This window comes from Drosophila innubila, assembly GCF_004354385.1.
Source record: "Drosophila innubila isolate TH190305 chromosome 3R unlocalized genomic scaffold, UK_Dinn_1.0 2_E_3R, whole genome shotgun sequence".
Classification (NCBI taxonomy): Eukaryota; Metazoa; Arthropoda; class Insecta; order Diptera; family Drosophilidae; genus Drosophila; species Drosophila innubila.
The window spans coordinates 10,765,971-10,790,903 of NW_022995380.1; the positions used below are offsets into that span (position 1 = coordinate 10,765,971).

General features: G+C 37.2%; 3 protein-coding genes across 6 annotated transcripts in view; 1 reads left to right on the plus strand and 2 right to left on the minus strand.

Annotated features, from left to right (window-relative positions):
* The window catches only part of LOC117790516 (protein roadkill), a 50,444-nt gene extending 29,118 nt beyond the window's left edge, over positions 1–21,326 (minus strand). The window contains exons 1-2 of one of the 2 annotated variants that reach the window (XM_034629984.1): positions 20,873–21,326; positions 19,513–19,633 (exon numbers count right to left, since the gene is read on the minus strand). Coding sequence is in view for 1 of the 2 variants with exons in the window: in XM_034629983.1 (XP_034485874.1) it covers positions 16,063–16,076 (14 nt within the window). In the remaining variant the exon portion in view is untranslated. Of the gene's footprint in view, positions 1–16,062; positions 16,180–19,512; positions 19,634–20,872 lie in introns of those variants that run through there. The other variant, XM_034629983.1, reaches the window with a different exon arrangement.
* Positions 21,327–21,562: 236 nt separating this feature from the next.
* On the plus strand, positions 21,563–23,800 carry LOC117790518 (dnaJ homolog subfamily B member 12). Of its 3 annotated transcripts, none has more exons than XM_034629986.1 (7): positions 21,563–21,715; positions 21,868–22,155; positions 22,229–22,403; positions 22,461–22,866; positions 22,929–23,041; positions 23,108–23,271; positions 23,338–23,800. In XM_034629986.1, the coding sequence occupies exons 2-7, from the start codon at positions 22,023–22,025 to the stop codon at positions 23,448–23,450; spliced, it is 1,104 nt and encodes a 367-aa protein (XP_034485877.1). In that variant the 5' UTR covers positions 21,563–21,715; positions 21,868–22,022; the 3' UTR covers positions 23,451–23,800. The 3 variants fall into 3 exon arrangements, with proteins under 3 accessions (XP_034485877.1, XP_034485879.1, XP_034485878.1); XM_034629988.1 differs by having other exon boundaries at positions 21,586–21,715; positions 21,879–22,155; XM_034629987.1 differs by having other exon boundaries at positions 21,589–21,771.
* A 58-nt stretch (positions 23,801–23,858) lies between these two features.
* LOC117790519 (huntingtin-interacting protein K) lies at positions 23,859–24,597 on the minus strand. Its single transcript, XM_034629990.1, has 3 exons — positions 24,321–24,597; positions 24,156–24,263; positions 23,859–24,093 (listed from the first exon to the last, which is right to left on the minus strand). Exons 1-3 carry the CDS (start codon positions 24,507–24,509, stop codon positions 23,995–23,997), a joined length of 396 nt encoding a protein of 131 aa, XP_034485881.1. The 5' UTR covers positions 24,510–24,597; the 3' UTR covers positions 23,859–23,994.
* Between the last annotated feature and the right edge of the window lie 336 nt (positions 24,598–24,933).

Below are 24,933 nucleotides of genomic sequence, written 5' to 3' on the forward strand. Positions count from 1 at the left end.
GACGGCATAATTAACGAGCTGCGTGTAGACCGGGTGTGTGTGTGTGTGTTTGTGTGTGCTTAGTAATTATGAACGTTAGAAGCAAACGTCTTTTCTTTAATATACGTGCATATTATCGCTGTCTGTTTGTCCATCTCAATGACCATTCGGGGCATTAAACGTGCGATGAGCTCTCATACTTTTAGGGCGTCTTTATTTTGTAGCCCGGTTTTAATATAGCTCGAGGCGATGCCAGTTCTTTAACTGTGCTGGCCTTGGTTTCTATCAAATTGTGTAGAGAATTTCGTACACGAAAGAGGCAATAATAAAATCATGTTGGATTCTTAACTGCTTGAAAATTTGCATATTTTAGGAGATAATTGTGCAATTATACGGAATATAACTGAGAAACCTAAAGTAACAGGGGTAAAATGAATCCTTTAGCAAATTATGTTTCATTTTAATCGATTCCATTATCTGCCAGGTTTATTTCTTTAACAATTCGTAATGCTATAAACTTGGTTGCTATTTAATAAGAAATAATTCTTGTTTAGTTCCAATCAAATAAAAAGCACATAAATCGCTATTTAAATGTAAAGACTGAAGAAACTAAAATGCAGAAATATAATCAATCGTTGCAATCAACAAGCAATTTGATTTGTACCTTTTCAAGTGTTTCAACAACATGTTAACAACATGAAGATGTGTAATTTGATCAGATTTAAGAGCTCAAAGGGTAGAGATCACAATTTATAATAAGGTCGCATAATTTAAGCACTTATTAAACAATCTTAACAACATATTGTGCATAAAAATCACAACAATTTTTCAGCCTCGACGCGTATCACGATATCATCATCGTGTGCATTGTTCCAATCCCAAGACACTAGAGAGCGGTAGCAGCAGGGGAAGAGGTAAGTAAGGTTGACACAAAAAGGGATCTTTTTTCAATCCGATGACGATGACAGACAACAACGATGACAGACAACAACGATGACATACTACAAGAGAAAGAAATTGAGCAGGGGGAGAGACCAAACATCAGACCATCAAGTCAAATAAAGTCAATTGAAGTTGCGCACAATGGCCAGATAAAAAGTGAAGGCAACAACAACAAAGCTAAACAAAAAAAAAAAAAATACTAAAAAAAAAGAATTAAATAAAAGCGCAGACAGCGATGGCAACAGAGGCGGAAAGCAGATCAACATAAAATGAAAATAAATCAAAATGTAAAAAAATTTTGCATAAAAAGCAAAGCGAGCAGTAAAAAGAAAGAAAAATACAACAACAACAAAAAAAATAAAACTCGGTCGCTGAGGATGCCAAATGAAACTTTTCACCATTTTGCATAACAATTTGTATCTTTCAGTGGAGCGCGTTAAAGCAATACAACAACAACAACAACAACAATAACGACACAAGGGGCCAACTTTTACTCGTTGTTGCTCAACTTTAAATTTGTGAGGGACAAAGAGACGGACAGACAGACAGAGGCCATAAAAAGGGATTGGGATTGGTGTTGAGCTAGGGCTTGAGATTGGCACTGGAATTGGGATTGAGGAGTAAGGAGAGGAGAGAGAGGAGAGCTGGAATGAAATCCGTTGCATGCCAGATGCAAAAGATATTGAGATGTGTGTGTTAGTGTGTGTGCGAGTGTGTGTACTTAAATGTGTGGAAAAGGCGGAGGCAACGAAATTAACTCAAACTGTCGACAGGCTGAGAGAACATCAGCAATGATGAGGACGAGCCTGTTGTTATTGTTGTTCCCTGACTTATCCCCTCCTCGCTCCACTCCACTCTTAGATGCAGCAACTCAAGTTTCAATTTAAATGCAACTGACATTAAATTTACTACTTTGCCACAGAGCTGGAGACTACTGTATGTAGTATAAGTATCAGTTGGAGAAACAGGGGAGAGTGCCAAGACAGTGTGAGAAGAAGGGAGACGGAGAGAGAAGGTATAGAGTGAGAACAGGACTGAGTGCATAGTATGCATGTTGTCGTTTTTGTTTGCCAGTTTGCCATGCTACTCGAAACCGGTCCGCAGTCTGAAGTTGTAGTTGAACCGGGGACAACTTCGGCAATCAGCTGGCAGAGAAGCAGAAGCAGAAGGAGTCGGAGTCGGAGGCAAGGTCTGTGCAGACATTGTTGTCGCTGTCTGGTAAACTAAATTTAATGAACTGGCGCAGCCATAAAGCGCAACTTATCGCATACAATACGCAAGGAAGAGGGGCCAAGGGAAAATCTACATTATAAAGACTGACTGAGCACAGTGGCAAGCTGAAAAGATAACTTCAAGATTTGTTTTACCAACTATGGCTACTTATGTAAAAACTCTTTGCTCGCTGAGTTTTGTTTCTATATTTTTATTGACATTTCTATAGCATTTGCCACAGTGTGCCTGCCACTTAGCGGTGCACACACTTTATGGTTTATGTCATTTAACTTCTTGTTGAATTGTGCAATAAACTAAAAACGACTAACAATTGCCAAATGCAAATTTGAAAAAAAAAAAAAAAAAAAACATTGGAATCAACATGTGAGTCAGTTTTGTTTTAAAGCCAACAGAATCTTAATAAACTATAACTTTCAAGTCATATTTTCAGCTTAGCACAAATCTTAAAGCTTAAGATTTAACATAATGTTAACTCACTGTTAGGCATATTACTACGCTGTTAATGTAGCTTTAAGAATTATGCATATTCATATTTTATTTGAAATTTATTTTTATATTTATTTATTATTTTTTTGTTTTTATTTAGTTTAAACAAAAGTTTTTCAAACAAAAAATCTTATTTGGTTGGTTCTTTGTTTTGATTCAATCATTAATAATTTTATCTAGATTGATTTTGAATTGCAACTATACTTATAAAACAGTATTTTAAGTATTTCTTTAAATTCTTATATTATTTTAAACAATTATTAATTACTGTAACTGCAAGATCACTTCGTAAAGTGCACAATTGAACCAAAAAAGATAAACTGCAACGTTGAGGCATAAATCGCCTAGCTGCCTTCTCTTGTCGCCAGTCGTGTGGGTGTCTCCAAATGCAACAAGCGACATTTGAACAAATAAAATCCAAACAATCCAAGAAAAAAAAATAAAAGAAAATGAAATGAAAAAAGCCCAGAGACTGGATGGAGAATGCCTTGAAGCAGCTGCGCTTAGGCAATTGAGATAAAGTTGCTTTTTGGATATGAGACAAGCGACATGGGACATAGGACAAGGGACAAGGGACATGGGACAAGCGACAACTGTCATTTGTTATTGTGTTTACGCTTTTTTGTGTTTGGTCAACTTTATTTTGTATTTTTTGTTGGGCTGCAACCAGGCGAGGCACCCACATGGGAAACTGACTTGGAACGAAACTTTTTTATGATATCCATCATTTAGCGCCAACAGGAAGAGAAAGTAATGCATGCCAAGTGTTGTTGCTGCTGTGACTGCAGCTAAAGAGAGACAGGGAGAGGGAGAGTGATGAGGAGAGGGGAAACGCGCGCTCTCACTTCAAAAATTTCAAGCGGCAAGGTGTCAAGTTAATGCCAAGCTGAGGACGCTGCTCCAGCTTCGACTTTGGCTTTAACCAAGTGAATGACAGTTGCCACCTTGAACACGGCTGCCGCTTGTTGCCGCTTGTTGCAGCAGCTGTCGTCGGCCAGTGCCAAAAGCTTTCATTTGCCGCTGTCGCTGTCGTTGCCGTTGCCGTTGCAGTCGACGTCGCAGCTGGCGTCACAATTGGCAGCTGAGGCATTTGGGGCTGGCGCTTCAGCTTCAGCTCATTGAAAGCAAATTTCATTTCTTCATTTGATTTCGTTTCTCGTTCGTTCAGTATGTGTAAGTGTGTGTGTGTGTGTGTGTGTGTACTTTCATTACTTTCATTTGAGTGAAAGATACTCACGCTGACTGCACGAGCGTGCGGTTGCCCAGCATGCGCCAAACAACCGCGCTTGCCCCAAACTCTCGACTCGCTGCCACCGCAACACTGCCACCCCGCCTTCTCCACCGTTCGATCTTGTGCCCGCTCCTCCCACTCCTCCCCGTACTCCTTCCATTTGCTTGCGGTGGCTCGTTTGCAATTTTTTACCACTCGTCGTCGCTTCGCTTTGGACGTTTTCATTTCACCAAAAAGGACCAATTTCAATTTGTACAACGACTCGACTTAACGGCTTTCAAATAACCACAAAATATTGCAGCTAATTATGTGCAAGTGTATGTGTATGTGTGTGTGTGTTTACTTGTAGCAGCTGCAACATTCGCATAAACAGGAAGTGAGTTTTTGCTAAAATTAAATTCACTTTTACTCGTACTTTAAATTAGTAATCAGCGTCTGCATTTCATTTGATTTTCAGTATCAATTTTTTAAAGAGAGAGAAATGGAAAAACGGAATGATTTGATAGCTAATCATTAATAATATCATATAATAATAACAATAATAGAATAAGTTTTTTTTACATTTCTACATGAATCAATACCCGATTAAAAGTTGAAAGGTACACTTATATTTATTTAATTTGCTTAAAAAAACTAAAAATCAAATTAATTATTAAAAAAATTAAACTTTAAATTTTTGTACATTACAATGCTCAAAAATATTTATATTATAATGTTTATAGTAAAAAGCCGTTAATAAGTAAGACATAAAATGTTTTTTTTTTTTTAATTTATTGATTTTATTTTTAAGCTAAGCTTTCAAAAAGAAATAGACAAACATTAATTTTTAAATTAAATATAATTGAAGCTATCAATAGTTGCAATGACGAAAGACATTTTTTATTGATCTGTAATTTGTTGCAATGCTGAAAACTCATGCAATAAGACCTATCAACTGTTCAATCAAACAATCTTCAAGTAACTTTAACATTTAGCTGAATCTTTCGTTTAACTAGAATTCCAGCTAATATTTTAAGCAAGCCCAGACCCTAAGTTAAGTCCTAGGTTTCATTTGGGTCTCATGTACATGAAGGCGCGCAATACTTTCTAACGACTATCAAATTTCACAAAGTGAGTGTCAAACGATGTAAATGAAGCGATAGGCTGGCTTTTTACAAGAATTTGGTGAAAGCTACAGCGATAAGCTGGCATAATTTTCACGCTTTTCCGGCGAAGAGGCGCCCCGAAACTAACGAACGAACAAACAATCCAAACAACAGATGACAGCACCCAAACACAACAACAAACAACACAACAAGAACTGATTTACTATGCAAATTAAAAGCCAGCAACTTGGGAGGGAAACAAGAAACAAAAAAAAAAGAGGAAAAACTGAATGAATAAAAAAAATAAATAAAAACATAAGCTGAAGCATAGGAAAACCTTTGTGAAATGATTAACTGTAATTAGTAAGAAGTTCTGCGTCGTGTCACGAAGAGGGACGGAAAAGTGACGAACGAGATCAAAATGTGCAGATAGCTGAAAAAGCAGACAGGCAAATGCGATATAATAGAAGCGATTAACAACAATGAAACGAAGAAATAAAAAATAAAAAACCCAAGAAAAAAAGGCAAACACATGACGACAACGATGATGACGACGATGTTGAAGTGGATACCGACAGATTAAACTTATTAACAAAAGCAGAAGAGTTCATTTGGTTTTTGCAAATAAAACGATTTGTAAATACTCTTTAAAAATGATAACAAAATAAATCAACGAGAACGAAATATGTTTACGAAACAACACTTATTTTAGATTTAACAAACTAACTTTTATCTTTTTATTTTTAAAATAAAAGATACAGAATATCTCTAATTTGTAACTTTTAAAATCAAATTAAATATCACTTTTTTTTAAATATTTATTGAAAAAATTTTAATTTAGTGTTATTGCGTAACTTATGAATAAAAATTAAAATTTTATTATTATTTTGCATTTATTTAATCAAGCAAGTGTCATTTCGTAGCTTTTAAATAAAATTTCGAAATAATTGTTACTAACCCTGTTAATAAATAATAATTATTATTAAAAAATAATACAAAATATTTTTAAACACATTTTCAAAATAAAAACTTAAAACATAGCTAAAGTATTCATTCAGCTAGAGTATACATTGAATGAGAGAGACGAGCCTCGAAAACTGAGAGGGATAGAGAGAGAGAGAGAGAGAGAGAGAGAGAGAGAGAGAGGGAGGGATACATAGGTATTGAAGTTGCTTGGCATTAAGTAGCTACACAGACAGAAACCGCAGCAGCAAAGCAGCCATAGCAGAGCACATGTAGTTATTGCTCTTGAGATACTTTTGGACACGAAGCGGAAACAGACAAGCGACCGCAGCAACAGCAACAGAAACAGAAACAAAGCATACAAAGAATTGAGGGACAGACCAACGGACTGTGAGCGGCCTTTTGAGCGACTTAACTCTTTGGCTACATAATAAATATTTAATGCGAAGAAGATCTGGAGAGATGCGGCAGCATTTGCTGTATCTTAAAGATACAAATTACAAGAGGTAGACATTGAGATTGAGGCCTAAGCGAACACGACGCCAACGTTGTTGTTAGTGTTGTTGCTGTTGTTGTTGTTAGTGTTGTTGCTGTTGTTGTTGCTGCTGTTGTCGAGTGGAGGGCAATAAATAAACACACAGAAGCGGAGGCAGCATGAAAATGATTAAAAGAGCTTAAAGAGCATGTCTGGTCGAGTGTAAGTGGAAGTGGCAAGCGACGTTGCCGTTGTTGTTGTTGTTGTTGTTGTTGTTGTTTTTGTTGTGTTTGTTGTTGCCGTTGCGGTCGCAGTCGAAGGTAGACGGCCTCATGGTCAACAGGGCGGTGCCAACTCTAGCAGCGAAACGTTATGGAATTGAAACGAGAAGCGAGGCTACCCTTGAGATATCTCCGGCCAGGCAAACCAGGCAACTTATGCAAACCCAAAAAACAAAACACTGGTCTCCCCTCTCCAACAAAGAGAAAAGAAAAGGCAACTACTGTCGGCAGTCATCATTTTTGTCACGCACGTGCATGTCGACTTTTGAAGGCTTCTGCCAAGGGAATGAATTGGAATGAAACTTGTAGTAAAGGCTACACTCGACAGAGAGTGAGACTGACTGCGAGAGACCCTGTACTTGGTCTGCAAAACATACCTCAACACACAACAATAAAAACCATAACATAAAAATCATAACATCCAGGTTTATTAACAGATCAGAGCTATTAAATATTGATCTGCTATGGATTTATCGCTTGTTGCTGTAGTTTATTTCCCTTTCGACAAATTTAATAGACTCTTCTGACTTTTTAAGTACAGAGTCCAAGGCAAAAGAGAAAAACAATTCGCCGGCGTAAAGTCGGAACATAAATCTTTAGTTATTACAACTGAAGCAGACTCTTTTCGATTATTTATGTTGAAATCCAAGTCAACGCCATTGACTTCAATTATAACCCAGTTTCGTGTCTTCAGTTACACTATACATAATGTAAGTGGGATTTACGAGAGTGAGACGTTTACTTTTCTCTCTAGCTTTTCTGATTTCAATGAGCATTGCCCACTCCGCTCATTGTCAGATAATTATCAACCAGTGTATTTTTTTTTTTGGTCTATTATTTATATATGTGTGTAGTTATATGTGTAGTGTAGTGTATGTAAAGCCCTGACCTGAAAGGCAGCTATATTTGCTTTGGATGTGCATACACACATACATGTATAAGTACATAGTTACATTACATTTGGTTATTGTTATAGTTATGGGCATGGGCAAAACATGCAAAGCGTTTTAGCTATGAAAATCGATATTGGACAATGGCAATTACTGATAATGGCTTCACATAGCTCTGTTACCTATCGCTTATAATTATCATTAATGCGCACATGCCAATACACACACACACACACACACACACACACACACACACACACACACATATCTGTATTAAATGCCACACCTTTTGTTCATGCTGACTAACTTCTTTCTTCGCTGACTTCCTTCTGCCATAGTCCCGATTCTTATGGCCATGAAAATACAAATGCTATATTTTATATGCGACTATATATATTTATGTATGTGTGTGTATCTACAACAACAACAACAACAAAGAGGACAACAAAATTGTAGTTGATGACCCTCAGACAGTCGACATTTTCAAGGATACGCTGTCGACGTCGACTTCACAGTACGCAAAGGTTAAAGGTACCACAATCTACAACAACAACAACAACAACAACTGCTGTTGTAGTAGTAGTCACAAGGTTAGGAACTCAGCGCGGTCAGTCAGTTGTTAGCCTGGCTAACAGAGAGTTTCGCCCAGTCGACAAAATTGAAAATAGTATCAATGCGCGTAAATTACACGCCGCAAGACACAACGGAAACAAGGGAAAAATACACTGTAAAAAAGGTTCTTAAAAGAAAATTTTGATCTTAGAACTATGGACATATATTTTCTTGTTTTTAAGAACATTTCAAATAAGACCAAGTTCTTATTAATATGATCAATGTTGGATCATTTATAATTTTGCTTACCCCAGATCTAAATATAATTTTTTTTCTCGTTACAGTTCATAATTTATTTTTAATTATATTTGTATTTTTAATCTTTAACTTAATTCTTATACTTGGTAATTTTTTGTTTGCCGACTGCTTTTAGTCGTGCATAAATAAATAAATAAATAAATAAATAAAAATTTATATATTTTCTTAACTTGTTTTTCCTTGAAAAGAGTGGGATTCGAGAGCCACAATTGGTTTTTTCTGAAAATGTGGCATTATCATGTTTTCCAAAAATTTAAGATTTATATTCTTATAATAAGAACTTCGATTTTGTAGGTTAATATCCTATTTCTAAATGTTAAAATGCTTGGATGAATATTGTAGATTTTAGAACTTGGTATTTTTTGCAGTGTAAAGTCAAGTGCCTGTGTGGATAATGCTAGTTTCTCGAGTTAGCAACAAGCGCACAATAAACTAATGAAACTACATAATAATAGCAATAATAATAGTCAAATAGAAGCACAATTTACGCCCAGCAAGAGGAGAGCAAAGCAATGAAACGAAACGAAACAAAATAGAATCGAGTAAATCCAGTAGGGGATGTCTATGTGTATGTGTGTGAGTGTATGTGTATGTGTATGTGTGTATGGCCCTGGCCCTAGGCAAATGACTGTATTAAGTGATTGAAGAGCGGGTGGAAGAGCGCAGGAATCAATGGGGGAAGGAATACGATTAATAATGACTATGAGCAACGACGACTTGAAAACGCGCACAACGTAAGCTTGCAGATTGTGAATGAATTGATATAGATTGTGAACGAAGCGAGTGATGTGTCTGTCCGCCTGACTAATCAATGGATAACATCATATGGGCGGTCAGAGAAAATAATTACTCACATTATTCAATTAAATTAATGTGGCTAAAGAAACATACATGTATCAAAATAAGTTCTATTAAACACTTTTAAATTATTTTTAAAATTGTTTAGTTTTCATTTTATTTCACCATTCTTAATTTATAATAATAAAACAAAATTTGTTGACTTTTACCAAAGAAATCATAATATGAAAAATTTCACTATAGAGAAGTTTGACTGTACTATAGTTATCAAAACCATAAATCCAATTCAAAATACGTTTCCTAATAAGCACATTTACCCTAAGGGCTCTAGGCGTCTGTTTGATGTTTGGCAATCAAATTGAAAATAGCCAATTGTTTATTGAGTTTGTGCCACAATTTCCCGCATTCTAAGCAACCCCAACACTAACACTAACCGCAATCACAACCTCTGATCCATATTGTATTGCCCAGCACCACACAATATATATATATATACATATAATACGTACATATATCTACATAGGTTTTGAATATTTGTATTGTGGAAGCTGTTTTAATGCCTGTCGGTTGCCATTGGCAGAATTGGGTCAAGTTTTAGTTTTATTGCCCTCGAAATAGGGGCATAGAGGGGCAGACTTGTAGTTGGTTGGTCCCTTTGGTCGCAGGCACTCCCTAGCTGGCCCTGTGTACATGAGTGTGTGTGTGTGCGTATAATATCTTTGATTAAATCATGAAATATGCAAAAGAAAGAAAAACATATACATGTTTGTATGTGTGACCTTTTTCACGAAGGGGGACCAAAAGTCCAAAGGGGCGACGGGCGGGCAAGAAGGGGGCTCTGGAGACACGAAACATAACGCAAAGCAGAGTTTTTGAGTTGTGAATTTGTGGTGCCTAAAAAGCGGAAACTGGGTCAGAGTTGCTGCCTGCCGAAAATAACCAACAATAATAATAACAACAACATTAGCACTGTGGTTGATGTGTTGGGGGATGTGAAGGATGACAGAGGCGGCTGGGAATTATAACAAGCTTCAGTTTCAGCTTCAGCTTCAGTTTCTAAATAAACTGCCATACATGGCGTATGCGTAATATGCGAAATTTCTTTGAAAAACACAGCTGCTGCTGCCCAAAAGGTCAAGCTGCTGCCAACAGCGTCAATCATTCAACGGCACTGACGGCAACATTGAGAGACTCTGAAGCTACCTCGCCCTCTCTACCACCCTCTCCTCCCCTCCCCCCATTCCGTCCCTCTCTTACACTCACTACTCAGTCAGCGAGTGCGGGGCAATTAGCGCGCAATTGACCTACATTGGGGCAGCATGGCAGCATTAATGGTGTCAATAGTAAACGAGACTGACGACGACGACGCCGACAGCGACGGTGACGGCGACGACGACGCAGCAGCTGGCAAACGAAAAAATGTTGAATGTTTATGCACGCACACAGCTTAGATCGGATTGCGGTATGAGGCGGGGGGAAGGGGAAGCGTGTATTCCAAGTGCAACAGTCAATGTAAAATTGCCTAAAGATTATATACTTAGTTATTTATTGAAATCAACAGAAATAAACCGATACTATGACGTCAACGATGAACCAGGAAGCGGCTGCTACAAATATACTTTCATAAAACGCTCTATAATACCGATAAATACATATCGATAAATATCTGAACAATATTTACATTGAGATTGATTGGCATTGGGCACGAAAATCAAGACAAGATTTTATATTAGATCATCTGCATTGCAACCGACTTTGTTCCATTTCCATTTGCGGTAAAATCTGTGATTAATGAATTTAATTTAAGGGCGTTACATTGAAAATTAATGATTCTAATTTCCTTAAACTAAATTCCAACTTGTCTAAATGAATTATTTTGTTGAGTGACCTTTGAACTGAATTAGAGCGGAATACACACAAACTGAGCATGGCGCACAAATTCTTTACACTTTTCAATGTGGCACAATGTTTAATGACATTATGTTATTGTCTAATTTGTTTTGTTATTAAATATGACATTATTTTATTGATCAAAATTATTTTCTACATGTGCATATTTAAAAAATTTTAATTTCGTATTTAAATGTTGCCATGTTAATGCCAACATCAAGAAAGTATCCTAATGCAAGGGTATAAAATCATGTAAAAAACTGAATTTTCATATAGATTGTTTATTGTTACTATTCATAGCAAAAAATAAAATATAAAAAATAAATAAAATTTACTTTTTAAATAAACGTTGCCAAGTTACTGCCAGAATAATAATACCCTATTGCAAGAGTGTATAAAAGTATTACAACCGCATTTCGAACGACAAAATCCTTGAATCTTTGCCTCCCCCAGCGAGCTCTTGTCCTGAGTTCATCCATAACATTCTCTCGTTCTCACTTGATCTCGCGCGCTCTCTCTCTCTTTTGGCTCTTTCACGGCATGAGCAAGTTATGTTAATCTGCTCACCTCCTCACACCCTTCTGTCAAATACAAATGACCAATGTGTTGGTCCAACAATGAAGCGCACTGTGCGTACGACTTGAATGACAGACAATTGCTAAGCAATCTCCACTCTCCACTCCCCACTCCCCACTCTCGCCTCTCCACCTAGCGCTCGCTCTCATGGGCACAGTTAGCCCGAGAGCGGGACAGCGACGCAGCGTAGCAGCAGCAGAAACAGAAACAGCAGCATGTAAGTTGTACACGATAAATGAGAAATGAGGTTACCTACTTTTTAAGAAGGTCAATACAACCCAAAACAAACGAGCGAGGCAACGTAACGCAACGCAACGCAAAGCCAAAGCAGAGCAGCGCTCAGTCAGCAGCGGGCAGAGAGCAGCGACGGCAGCGCAGTTGACGGCAGCGCATCAAACGTAACGCTGACAATGGGTCGCCGTGCAAGCTCTAAGCTCCAAGCACATGCCTCTGCCTGCGTTTAAGTTTAAATGAGTGTCATGAGTGTCGACGACGTCGCGTCGCTCAACAAAGCTCAGTGACCATGTGAGCAGCAAGCAGCGAGCAGGCAGAGACGCCGACGTCAGCATACCACAAACATATTACAGCAAACGTTTTCAATGAAAACAAAAGTAGTACACGCTGCTTGCGCAGACGTCGCTGTTGACGTTGACGTTGCAGCTGTAAATTGCCACCTGGTGACGAATTCGGCGTCAAGATTTGTGGCCGCATGGAGGGCAACTGAGCTGCTGCTGCTGCTGATGATGCCCCTGTTGTTGTTGTTGTTGCTGTGTTTGCTGCGGCTGCCTCAACTTTAGTGCTTTAGTCGTTGGCGTTGGCGTTGCCGAGGGCGCGGCTGACGCGACCGCTTGTAACGAGGCTAAGCGAGCGCAGCAGCATTTTATGTACGGCAGCACGCCAACGCCTCTGCCACGTCGCAGTCGCCTGCATTTTTGTTGTCGTTGTTAGCCGCTGCGGCGATTGTCGCGCTGTCTGCTTTTAGCCTCCACCTCCTTTTTTGCTATGCATTGTTTTATAGTTGTAGTATTATTATTATTATTGTATTGTACATTTGTTGTTAGCTCTTTCATTTAAATATTCCAACTTGGTTATTACTTATTTGTTAATGTTAGCATAATTAAATCTGGTCACATCTTGAATTGGTTCAGAAAAATATTACATAAATTCCATACTTTTTTATATTCTTACTATATAATTTGTATTTCATTTTAGTTTTGAAACAGTGGCAAAATATTTTTAAAATCATTATCTTTAGTTAGACTCAATAAAATTTAAAAACTTGTTTATTAATAAATAATAATTTTCTGTTTGTATTAAATTAAATCAAAATTCGAAGCAAGACCTTGGGATCAGGTGCTCCAGGAATGATCTTTAAATGTCTATTCATACACTCAAACATAACTTCGACTCATTAATTTACCCTACACATAAACAAAAGTGAGATTTAAAAAAAAATTTGCTTTTTCTACTGTTTGTCAATTACTATTGAAAAAGGTTTAATTTCTGTTTTTATTATCCAAATGCAATGAAGTTTCCTATAGAATCTGGAAATTAAGTTTGCAATTAAAATTTAATTTGAAATCGTGTGTTGTAATATTTTTATGTATTGAAATTAACTTATAATGTACGCATTAAGGCGCAGTTCTAACTGTAATTAAGTCTGTGATTAGCGTCATTAGATAGGAATGTAGTAAGGTCAAATCACAATCGATATAGACACACACATGTGTTAGGAAACTAGGTACGTTTCCTCCTCACGCTGGCCGACTTGTCAAAAGGCCCGTTATGAGACAATAGCTGCTGCTATTTATAACACTACTCAATAGATACCCTAAAAGTTTGTAACGTGTTCGATACAGTGTCAATGTATGACAGTTGAGAGAACCTTGTACACTACACGATGAGGGACACTATAGCGATAAGTATTGCTGGAAATATGTAGTTCTCAGCCGATAGGTATTGATTATGTTCACGAAATTTGACAAATCAGTGCCAAATGAATCAAGTATTGGCCATGGCAAGAATTACTTGGCTTAACTTTAGAATTTATAGTTTATTATAGTTTAAAAACAATTCAATGTCGTAAAATTTGTTGAATTAAATATATGTGAGTTCAGTTGCAAAACAGTTGAAAACATAAATTTAAATATAACCCTCAGCTGTGTTCCAACTGAGCTGACAACTGCTTTTTAAAACAAGGAAATATTGCTGTTCCGGAAATTCCAGAGACTTCATTGTTCGATCATATTTTAACAATATAATTATTTCAAATTTATTTTAAAATTTTTTGTTATTATACTAAAAAAAAAATTGTTATTTAGTTCAATATAGTTGAAATAATATAAAATAGCCAAAGTTATTCGAAAACTAAAATTATTACAATTATTTGTCTCATAGTTATGATAAAAAAAATGTACAATTTACATGCTTGTTCACACATATAGATGAAGATAGTAATGTACATATTATACATTAAATGGGAATCTCATTGAAAATTATCAAAGGTAAATTACGCAAAATCATAGAGCAAAACGACCTTATCGTGTAAATTAATTTCATGTGCTACAATACTTAACAAATCGCTTTTGTAACCAACCTATAATTACAACACTGAAGCAAACACGTGCTAATGTACATACACACACAGATACACACATATACATGTGTTGAAACATTGATAAGTGTATTTATACTTGAGTGTGTTAGTGTGTGTGTGTGTGTGTGTGTAAACGCAAGCACCTTTTGCAATGGCAACAAACAATACAAAGCACAAAATTACAAAAGCTTGCTCACTTCCTTGTGTACACACACACACACACGCGCACACACACATTGACAACGAGATACGCATTGAAAATAAAGTACAGCAACAACAACAACGACGATAGCAAGAGCAGCAGCGTCAGCGACTGCGGCAGAGAAGAAACCGTTACAATACAGATGCAAAAATAAAAAAAGCGAAACATAAACAATGCCAACAACAACAATTATTGTCGCCTAAAGCGCACATGCGAATCTCTCTACTGATGTCAACATCAAATCCGGCGCCATCCTTCCGACACACACCTCCACATCTTCCGCCTTCTTACTCGCTTCTGAATGCTCCTCTCGCTTCTTCTTTGCTTCTCCACTTTCCGCCTCACGCCCACAGACACTGACATGCCATCAAGAGCAGCCTCTCACCTTCGGTCAAACGAATTGAAACGAATTGGCACGAGCCTTGTGTGCGGCTCTCTTTTACACACACACACACTCTCTCTCTCTCTCTCTCTCTCTCTGTTGATGCGTTCATGTGTGTTTGAATTGAAGCGTAATCGTGAGAGAGTGAGAGCGCTACTAACGATTGTGTCTACTTTCTCTCTATAAATAGTTAAAATCGAGTTCCAGCTACAAATTCAATGCAAAGACATTTCGTAAAGTGTGAAAGTGACGGCGATGCGGGGGAGGGGAGGGGAGGGGAGAATGAAACAGACCCAGGTCACCTCTCACATCATCGCCAGGTGAGAGTCGTCTCCTAGGAGAATGTAATAGTTTTTTTTTATATCGAGCTCGATCACAAGTATCTACCGCTCTCTCTATCGCTCGCTCTCTCTCTCTCTTGATGAGCCATCAACATCATTAGACAACGCAAAGGTTGCAATTACAACAATTACGATAGTTTGCAATGAGTTTTCATGGCAAGGAAATTTCATTTCATTTCGTTTCGTTTTATGATAACGATCGACGGCAAAGCCGACGGCGGGGTCAGTCATAAATACGTGTACATATAGATATTTATCTGCCACATGCGTTGTTGCACTTGAGCATAACGGTAATTACGTCTAGGCACGGCATTGCCCCTGAATTTAAGCATACAATCACACAAACACACACACACACACATAAAGTAATACTAACAAATATATATACATATGTATGCAATAATTGCAAACATGCGATTTTCCTCCCCGCGCACATTTAATATTGTTTTTCCACGGATCTTAATGGCGACATTGACTTTACAATTTGTTGTTGCCCGTTAATTAATGGTTAATGGAGTTGGAGCTGCGGTTTGGGCCAGGAGTGAGCTGCAGTTGTTGGCTGCTGTTGTGTAGGTTGAGAACTAACTGTGACTGTATAATTTAAATTTATAGATAGCACAACTGTTATATTTAACTAAAAATTCTAATATTTTTTTTTCTTGTTTTTTCATCCTATTTTTTATATGAATCTGGATATTGGAAGACAGTGATGCACTCTGAAGAGCTTTAAAATACAATTAAGACTTACATATATCTGTTTAAAGATTAAATATGTAGTTTCATTAGTAAATCGAATTTTTATGTCTTAAAATCAAATAATTTTGATTAATTTTTTATCTTACCTGGCTAAAGCCATTCTAACATGAGAGAGCCCTCCAAGAGGCAACGCTATTGCATCCACTTTGAAAGAGTTTCTTTGACAATTTCCCAGCACAAATAAATCTCCAACTTTTACTTGTTTTTTTGTGCTGTTGAATCGCTTTCTGAATTACTTATAAATTTGTTAGACCACAGCACTTTTTATGATATAAAGATGAATTCTTTGCAAGTTTATTTTAATAATTTGTAATAGTTTATAGTTTTGTAATTTTGGTTTTGTATTATGGTTTTGTTTTATTGCTTCTTGTCAAATAAGCGTCATTTTTATGCTGAAGAAAAAGAAGTTTGTAATAATTTATTTTACACTTGCGAATGCCAAATCGCCACAAAGTGTGTAACAGTTTTGGACCGGATAGAAACTTGAACAACAACAACAACGCGAATAGGGTTATAAAGAATGACAGCAACATCAACATCAAGTAGTATCCGTCAAAAATGAAAATTTATCACATTCAATGTGGAGAGTACGTGCGTCACCATATAATGGCCAAGTTTATTCTCCCGGCTACGTGATATTTGTGCGTGAAATTATCAAAGAGCAACAAAGCAAAAAAAACAAAAAATAAATCGCTCACATATGCTATACACATATACATAGATGTATTTGAATGTGTATTCACAAAAGAAGGGTGAAGAAACCTGCAAATAATGTTCAATGCCATCGACGAAAAAAAAATAGAAAAAACAATATAAAAATAAAGCAAAAAAAAAAAAGATGATTCGGAACGAAAAGCGAACTGGCTTATCAGCATTGTGTGATAAGCAATGAAGTTGAACAAAGGCACTGACAACCAACAACAACAAGAACAACAATCATACCAATTGATAGTCAAAAATGCTGACTGCTTTCTGTTATGAGTTACCCCGCCCCTTACCCCTTCTTTCTTCTACTCTATTTATTCAATTTTGCACATGGCCCGGCGAAAGGATTGATAAAAGCCTCGAAAGCGACAAAAAGGCAACAACAACAACAGAAATCAATAAACTTGCACCGGGTACACAGCGAGGTCAACACTGACGCCCATGCCAGATGAGCCAAATACATATACATACATACATACATACATATATATACAGATGAGGGCCTTCCCTTGTGCCCATGAGGTGGATGTGGGAGAGAGGGCGGAAGGAGGGTGGAAGGTCTTTCGGGCATCTTTAGAATAGCAGAGACAGAGATGCCTTCATAAGTGCCCAGTGCACTCGATATCAGCAAACGGACACGAATTCTGAATGTCTAGTAATCTCAAAAAGAAGCAACAACAACAACAACGACTACGACTACGACAACGGCAGCATTGAGAAGTGCAAACGACAAGCAAGCAAGAAGAAGAGAGTAAAAAAAAAAAAAAACTACCAACTAAATTCCATTTCATAGTCATGAGAGCACACAAGGTTCTTCCTATATCAGTCGATTTGGCTTTTATATGTGTGCGTGCAAGCGTGTGTATGTGTGTCCATATAAATATGTATGACAGAGCACATACGAGCATACAAACATATGCATGAGAGTAGTATACAAATAAAAGCTACAGCCAAAGCACAATCTGAAAAGCTTATATTTACTTTTGACTTTGCACCAAAGCTCACGCGCGTGTTCTCTCTCTCTCTCTTTCGTTGTCTCTCTGTATTTTACTCAGCTGCGAGGTAAAACCTGCGCCGGCGAGGGTCGTTTGATAGCAGTTTGCTGTCGGTGGGTGTTTTGTCTGAGCATGACCTCAGCAAGAGAGGGAGAGAGAGCAAGTGAGCGAGCGAGCGCAAAAGAGAGAGAGAGAGAGCAGCTGCTGGCGCTTAATGCGCTCATTTATAAACAATAAACAAAAATAGTGGCGCACATGTTTTTAATTGACTTTTGCTTTGCAAAGCTCTAGCAAGGCAAAATCAAAACATATGTTGTGCGCGAGAGCGAGACAAAATATAATAATACATACAAACATTTGTAAATGCGAATACATGCATACACATACACACATTAGAACACGGAGTATATAAAGAGAGAGCCAAAGAGAAACAGCTAAATTATTTCAATGCTGACTGCAATGGTTTTTTGATTTTGCTTTTGCTTTTGATTTTGGTCACAAATTGTTAGCAAATTTATACAAATCAGTCAAAGGTGCTAAAAGCAATTTAAACAAATTCAAACCAAAGTATAAACATGTGAAAGAGACAGGCAATAAAAGAGCGAAAGAACGACGAGCAAACCGAATAAGTATGTACATATGTATGTAGTTAACGCCGCCTGGCATTAAAGCAAAGCCATGAACTTAATTCAACCAAATAAATCTATTATTTGTTGTTGTCATTTCTGTTTTATTGACACTGCCTGCACGTACAAACATACATATGAACATACATATACCCGTACTTTGCCTAATGTGACCTCAAGCAACCAAATATTCAAGAGTACTACGAATCGGTCGCTCAAATTGAGGAAGTTGTGTCTATGCCATTCTCATTGTTGTTGTAAAAGCTCTTTTCTCATTCGCTTTATGTGTTTAATTGTGCGTGTGTTTATCATTTATACTTTAAAGCTAATATGTAATTTACTTTTAATATTTGTTGTTTTAAATAAGGTCACATCAATGTAGGAACACGCACGTCCGGGTCACACACACACACACGCTTTTAGCCGGTTACAAAAATTATTGAAAACAAATAACGACGTCGAATGTCTGAACTTTTAACAAACCCGAAAAATAAAACAAATGTATTTAACGGATAGTTTTTTAAATGAAATATTAGTTCAGTAATATCCGTTGAATAGATTAGACGTGTTCTGCGAGACAGCGAGACACAAAAAGCACACAAACTTTACGCTATGCGCAGCAGCTGACGACTGAGGGAGCTTTTTTCATCGCTTTTCGTTTGATACATGTGTGCGAGAGCGCTTTGCTTTTGCTTTTGCACCTTCACCTCTGTCATTGTCTTTGCCGCTGACTTTGTTTCTGTCTTTGCGTTGAGCTTTTTTGTGTTTGCGCTCTCAGCTGTCGCCGCCTAATGAGAAGCTGTTACTTTTGGCAGCAAGGAAGCAAGGATTATTATGCCATACTTAGAAAGCTGTTTTGGTTAGTGGTAGCAAAAGCCAAGTCCCCGCTTCAACTATTATTATAGGCAATATTCTCAAATATAGATTTTATTAAACTATATCCCATATCATATAATTCTAATGTATGTTCCAACCAGGCAAACTTATTTTTACATTTTTTCTTTAATTAATTTACAAACTATATACTTAAGCTAAGAGTTACAAAATGTAATTCTGTGTCATTGAAAGTCTTAAAATAATACAGGTTATGGAACTACTTATTTCATTTATTTGCGACATTCAATGAAGTAAAATATGTGTAATAAGAATTAGAAGTGATATATCACTTCGAGTAAATACTGTAACTATTTTAGTAGTTCGATTGACTTACCTTCTTTAATTGTTGACAGCTATCGCTGTCCTATCCTGTCAACCTGAGCAACCTTGTTGATGTTTGTACGTGGATTAAAGCAAAAGCCGCAAACAAGAACAAAACTACCTGGAGTCCGAGTCTGTAATAGTATTAAACCAAGTATGTAGTTATAAATCGATTATCACAAGAGCATAATATAAAAGTGCATGTTATCAGTAGCTTTTAATATACGTGCGTGCAATTTTATCGCAAGTGTTGTATGTACATAAATACATATGCATATTATTGGTGCATTTCCACATATTATTTTGCATACAAAATTAACGAGTACAAAATGCGCAAATCGGTCTTTGACTTTTTCGCTGTTGCTGTTGATGTTCTTGTTGGTGTTGTTGTTGTTATTCCCTTTGTGCTCGTGTCGTTGCCTTTTATTTCTCTCAGAAATTAAAAAGTTTTTTTTTAAATAAACAAACTGACGAACCAACAACCAAATGCTTAACAATTGAGCATTTGCAACTACAAGATACTCATTAGCTTATTTAAATTCGCAAAACTAAATGAAAATAAAAAAATAACAATAAAAATGAATAAAGCTATTCATGAACAATGCAAGAAACTATCTTATAATGTAAAATAGGTTGTAGGTGTATATAGGTTGGAGTAGGGAGTAAGATGCATATGTGATATTTCTATCTATTTAAGATTCTCAGCTCATCTTTTAAAATAAATGTAGCTACGAGTTACTTAATACTTATGTAAGTATGTGTGTGTATAAAATAGATGTTAAAAAGTATCTTTTACTAGATGCAGTGTATAGGGTATTTTTAGTCAAGCGTTAGTAATTTTTAAAATTACAGAGCATCGTGGACATTGAATTGTTTAGAAAAAGAGTCCGAACTGCAAGTTTATAATATAAGGAATTACAAATGTTGACAATACAGCGGAATTTGATACTTTACTAATATCATGATTCACTGTGCACAAAAGTGTGTTAAAAAAGATACAATCACAATAAACATTTCGTTTCTTATTGCTTCTCTATCTTTCTCTTTATTTACATCTAAATAATTTTGGTTATTTGCACAATATATCGATATTTGATATCGATTGCCTATTCGATATTCTCTGAAAAATGTCAACAATTCTATCAATGCATTGATCTACTAAGGGGGTGGCCGGGGCGGTCAAACGAGACGGCACTGTTTTTGCGAAGCCGAATTCAATAAATGTATTTGCATGACAGCGCGGATACAAAGATATTTGGGTTCCTGCATCACTCAGATGCAAACACACTCGCATACACGAGTTGTATTTTTACTTATACGTACATGCATACATACAAACGTGCATACACTCACAATCACAGACTCACACTCACCTTTGTAGATAGTTATTTTTCTTTTTGCGTACTTTGTCAATTTGCTTTATATGAGTCGATGCAATACGCTGGACATTTGTTTTGTCAACATATAATTATATCGATTTTAGTGCACTTTTTGACATTAACAACACAATATGGCGATATTGCTTCTTTCACTTTTTTTCAGGCCAACTTGTATGAACTGCGCCACACACGCACACACTCTTGACGACACACGACGAAGACGGAGACGACGGCAATCGGCCGAATTGCATCGGTTATTGCACTTGCACTTGACTATATAATTTCCAAACGAAATTGGAGAATATTGTATTGCAATGGTAACTGCGAATACAATTATTATTTAAAATATTACAGGTAAATACGAGACGAATAAAGCCAGCGTACGCGCTGCGCTTTTCATTCCATGCTGCGGCACTCACAAACACACACACAAATACGCTGAATGTATGAATGTCTGATTGTGAGTGGGCGCAGTGACGATCTGGTAGCACCACCGATCAAAGCAACACTGCCACCAGCTGGCAAAGCAATCGAAATCGACATTAGAAATTTCAGCAAAAGAAAACATGTAAAACATTTCTCCAATAAATTTTTATTTGTATCATAAAACCAAATTAATAATAAGCAAAGTATGAAATAAATTCAAGAAATAGCATGCCTGCCACATAAAATCAAAGTGTTTGAAATGAATTCTGCGTAATAATCTGGCAACTTTCCGATAGATTGTGGTAGTTTGACGATAAATCGATACATCCCTTGTGAGCTGATGAAAAAATCAACTAAAAGCAGCAAAATCAATTAAATTATAGAGCTGAGCTGGCTATTTAGTTAATATAAGTAGGTATCAAAGACTTTGTTGTTAAGTGGCCAGACAGCTCGAGTGCAAAACTAAGGTATTGGCCTTATTATTAATAACAAGAAAGTGTTAATGGGCACGAGCTGGCTGTGTGTGTATTAGTACGTGTTCCAATAAAATTCGTGTATGTTAGTATATTCACAGACGACTACTGCTACTCACACCCGCACAGTTTACTTTATTTAACCATTTATTGCACTCACATACGTGCTGAGCTCGTTTCGATACATAACTCAGTGCGTAACAATAAATTGATTAAAAACGGAAGCGGGAACGGGAACAGAAAGCATGGAGGGCAATAAAGACGAGGCACAGCGATGTATCGATTTAGCTGTGCAGGCACTTGCCGAGCGTAAGATTGATAAAGCCGAGAAGTTTTTGCTGAAAGCCGAACGTCTTTATCCTACGGATAATGCTAAGAGTAAGTCCAACACTATCTGGTGCCCTTATCTCTTATCTCTTCAGATCTAACTTAACCAACATTTAATTAACAGGGCTGCTGGCACAGGTGAAGAGCACAGCTGGCAATGGTAACAACGGCAAAGAGCGTCCAGCTGCTGCTGCTGACGAGAAGGACACTGGACCACGGAAGCGTGTGAACTCGGATTCCAGAAATCAGGCACCAGATTACACCAATGATCAGCTGGAGGCAGTGCGTAAAGTCAAAAAGTTCGTACCATAAACATTGTTAAATTTGGCAGCTAATTAAGTTTGGTTTCTCTTCAGGTGTAAGGACTATTATGAGGTGCTTGGCGTTAGCAAGACAGCTACGGATTCGGAGATTAAAAAGGCATACAAGAAGCTGGCTCTGCAGCTGCATCCGGATAAGAACAAGGCACCAGGATCAGTGGAGGCATTCAAGGCATTGGGAAATGCTGCCGGCGTTTTGACCGATGCGGAAAAGCGCAAGAATTACGATCTTTATGGCATCAATGAGTCGCATAACGGGCACGGCAATGGTGGACACCATGGACACGGCCAGCATTATAATGATTATGGCTACTCACGTGGCTTCCAGGCCGACATCAGTGCCGAGGAGCTTTTCAATATGTTCTTCAACGGCGGCTTTCCACAACAAAATGTGTACATGCGTCAGCAACGACGTCGGCAACAGGCTCGCGAAGACAGAGATGTAAATAACACACGAAATTGAAGACAATTGAACAACTAACGATATTTATTCTTCATTTGCAGACTAACAACTCTTCTGCCTTAATCAATCTGTTGCCCATTTTGTTGCTCATTGGTTTGTCCATGATGTCGTCCTTCTTTATATCGGATCCAATGTACAGCTTAACGCCATCACAGTGAGTTAGACAACTTAAAGTAATGGCATTTTTTTTAGTTACATCAATTTCCTTACTTCCTAACAGCAAATACTCGGTTAAACGCGAAACAAACGGTCTGAAAATTCCTTATTACGTTAAGGATAATTTCTATTCGGAGTATCAAGGATCTGTGGCACGGCTAGAGGAATCGGTTGAAGAAGATTTTGTAAATCATTTGAAGCACTCTTGCAGTCGGGAGCGAAATTATCGTCAGTATTCAATTATATTTATTTTATTTATTGTGATTAATTCATTTGTAACTTTTTGCTTTTCAGGCGATTCAATGCTGGCCAAGGCTCGAACCTTTGGTGATCGGGATCTATATCGAAAGGCGCAGAATATCAATACGCCCTCGTGCGAGAACCTGCAAAAGTATTTAATCACATGATTTCAATACCTGCAAACTGAAAGCAATGAAATTTAAACGTGATTTACACTCTTTTTTTCGTATTGGTTTTAGTTTCCTCTTTGTAGTTGTTATAAAATTATTTTATCCTAAATTGTTTGTTATAGTTTATATTTGATCCTTTTTCCTCCACACAACAACACATCAAAACAAATCTAACATATTTATGCATAGATTTAATAAGAGAAGTCTTTGCTCTGGCTAGAATGTGAATTTTGGGTAAATTGATGATCCTTAAAAATGGATTAAGGCTTGCACTTGATAGTCAATATTTAAATGGGTTTACCAAGGGGACAGATTGCTAAATAATGAATAAAACTTAATAAATTACACTACACTGTGTTCTTCATCTCATTAAAAATCGACTCCCAATATTAAAGAAAAATGTTGTGTTTTAAAATTTCTTGTTTTTGTTTTTACTAGTTATATAAATGTACAAATAAAGCAGTGTTATGCTAAGTAAAAGAAACAGACGGTGGCGAGTACTGCCAGAATAGGTCCAAGCCCGGTCAGATGGACAGCTTCCTCAGTTGCTAATGATGGCCTCTAGGGCAGCCACCACATCGCCGCTCTGCTCCCGAAGTACCTTTTCAGCATGTGCCTTGCTCACGAGCAGCTCGTTCATCTGCGCGAATGTGGAATGTGGATTGTGTAATGTGGATCATAAATATTGATGTTTATACTCACAATCAGTTCAATGTCCTCCTTCTTCACCTGCACCTTTTGCAGCTCATTCTCCCTGGCCGCTCGCAGCTTGTTCTCTTTGCTGCGTTGATTACCAAATTGTTCGACAGCCTAAAATTAAATCATGTCACATTACTTGCTAAAAATGTATTAATAATTCTTACTTACACTTGAGATATTCGCGGCTGAAATTTCTTTCTCCTCCGCGTAGTCTGTCACACGCTCCAAGTCGGCGGCGCCGCCATCGTGACGGGTTTGCTTCTTTTGCTTTTTGTCCTGCTCTTGGGAATCATCCTCGGCCTCCCCTTCAACTTCGGCTTCACCGTTCACCTCGACCTCGGGCTCTGTTTCCGCCATGCTGCTAACTATTTTTATTTCAATTTAATTTGATATTCAATTTAGCTTTGTAGCCTCGTGCGACTGTTTTTTTTTTTACTTTTTACTAGTGCTGCCACCTGTCAGAAAAAATTGCCATTTATTTAGGCGCTGCCAGATCTAGAAATTTGATTTAGGTCATATTTTTTATTTACATGTCATGCAAAATTTCCTAATCGCAAGACCCAAACATAGGTGGGGTATTTTTTTTTTTGCAAATAGACAAAAGATGGCGCTTTAATCAAAATTGCAAAGTGCAATATTAAAAAAGTTAATAATTGGATGGGAATTCGAAATAGAAATTTAATAAAATAAAGGGTATAATTTTAATTAAGTACGTCACCCCTCGGGTAGAGAAGTTGCAAATTATAATTAAAAAAGTGTATCATAAAACGAACGAAATTCA

Coding starts and splice junctions, on each gene's coding strand:
- LOC117790518 (XM_034629986.1), top strand. CDS start 22,023: ATGGAGGGCAATAAAGACGAGGCACAGCGATGTATCGATTTAGCTGTG. Junction 22,156..22,228: donor TCCTACGGATAATGCTAAGA/GTAAGTCCAACA, acceptor TTTAATTAACAG/GGCTGCTGGCACAGGTGAAG. Junction 23,272..23,337: donor CAGTCGGGAGCGAAATTATC/GTCAGTATTCAA, acceptor TTTGCTTTTCAG/GCGATTCAATGCTGGCCAAG.
- LOC117790519 (XM_034629990.1), bottom strand. CDS start 24,509: ATGGCGGAAACAGAGCCCGAGGTCGAGGTGAACGGTGAAGCCGAAGTT. Junction 24,264..24,320: donor CAGCCGCGAATATCTCAAGT/GTAAGTAAGAAT, acceptor ATTTAATTTTAG/GCTGTCGAACAATTTGGTAA. Junction 24,094..24,155: donor AGGAGGACATTGAACTGATT/GTGAGTATAAAC, acceptor ACATTCGCGCAG/ATGAACGAGCTGCTCGTGAG.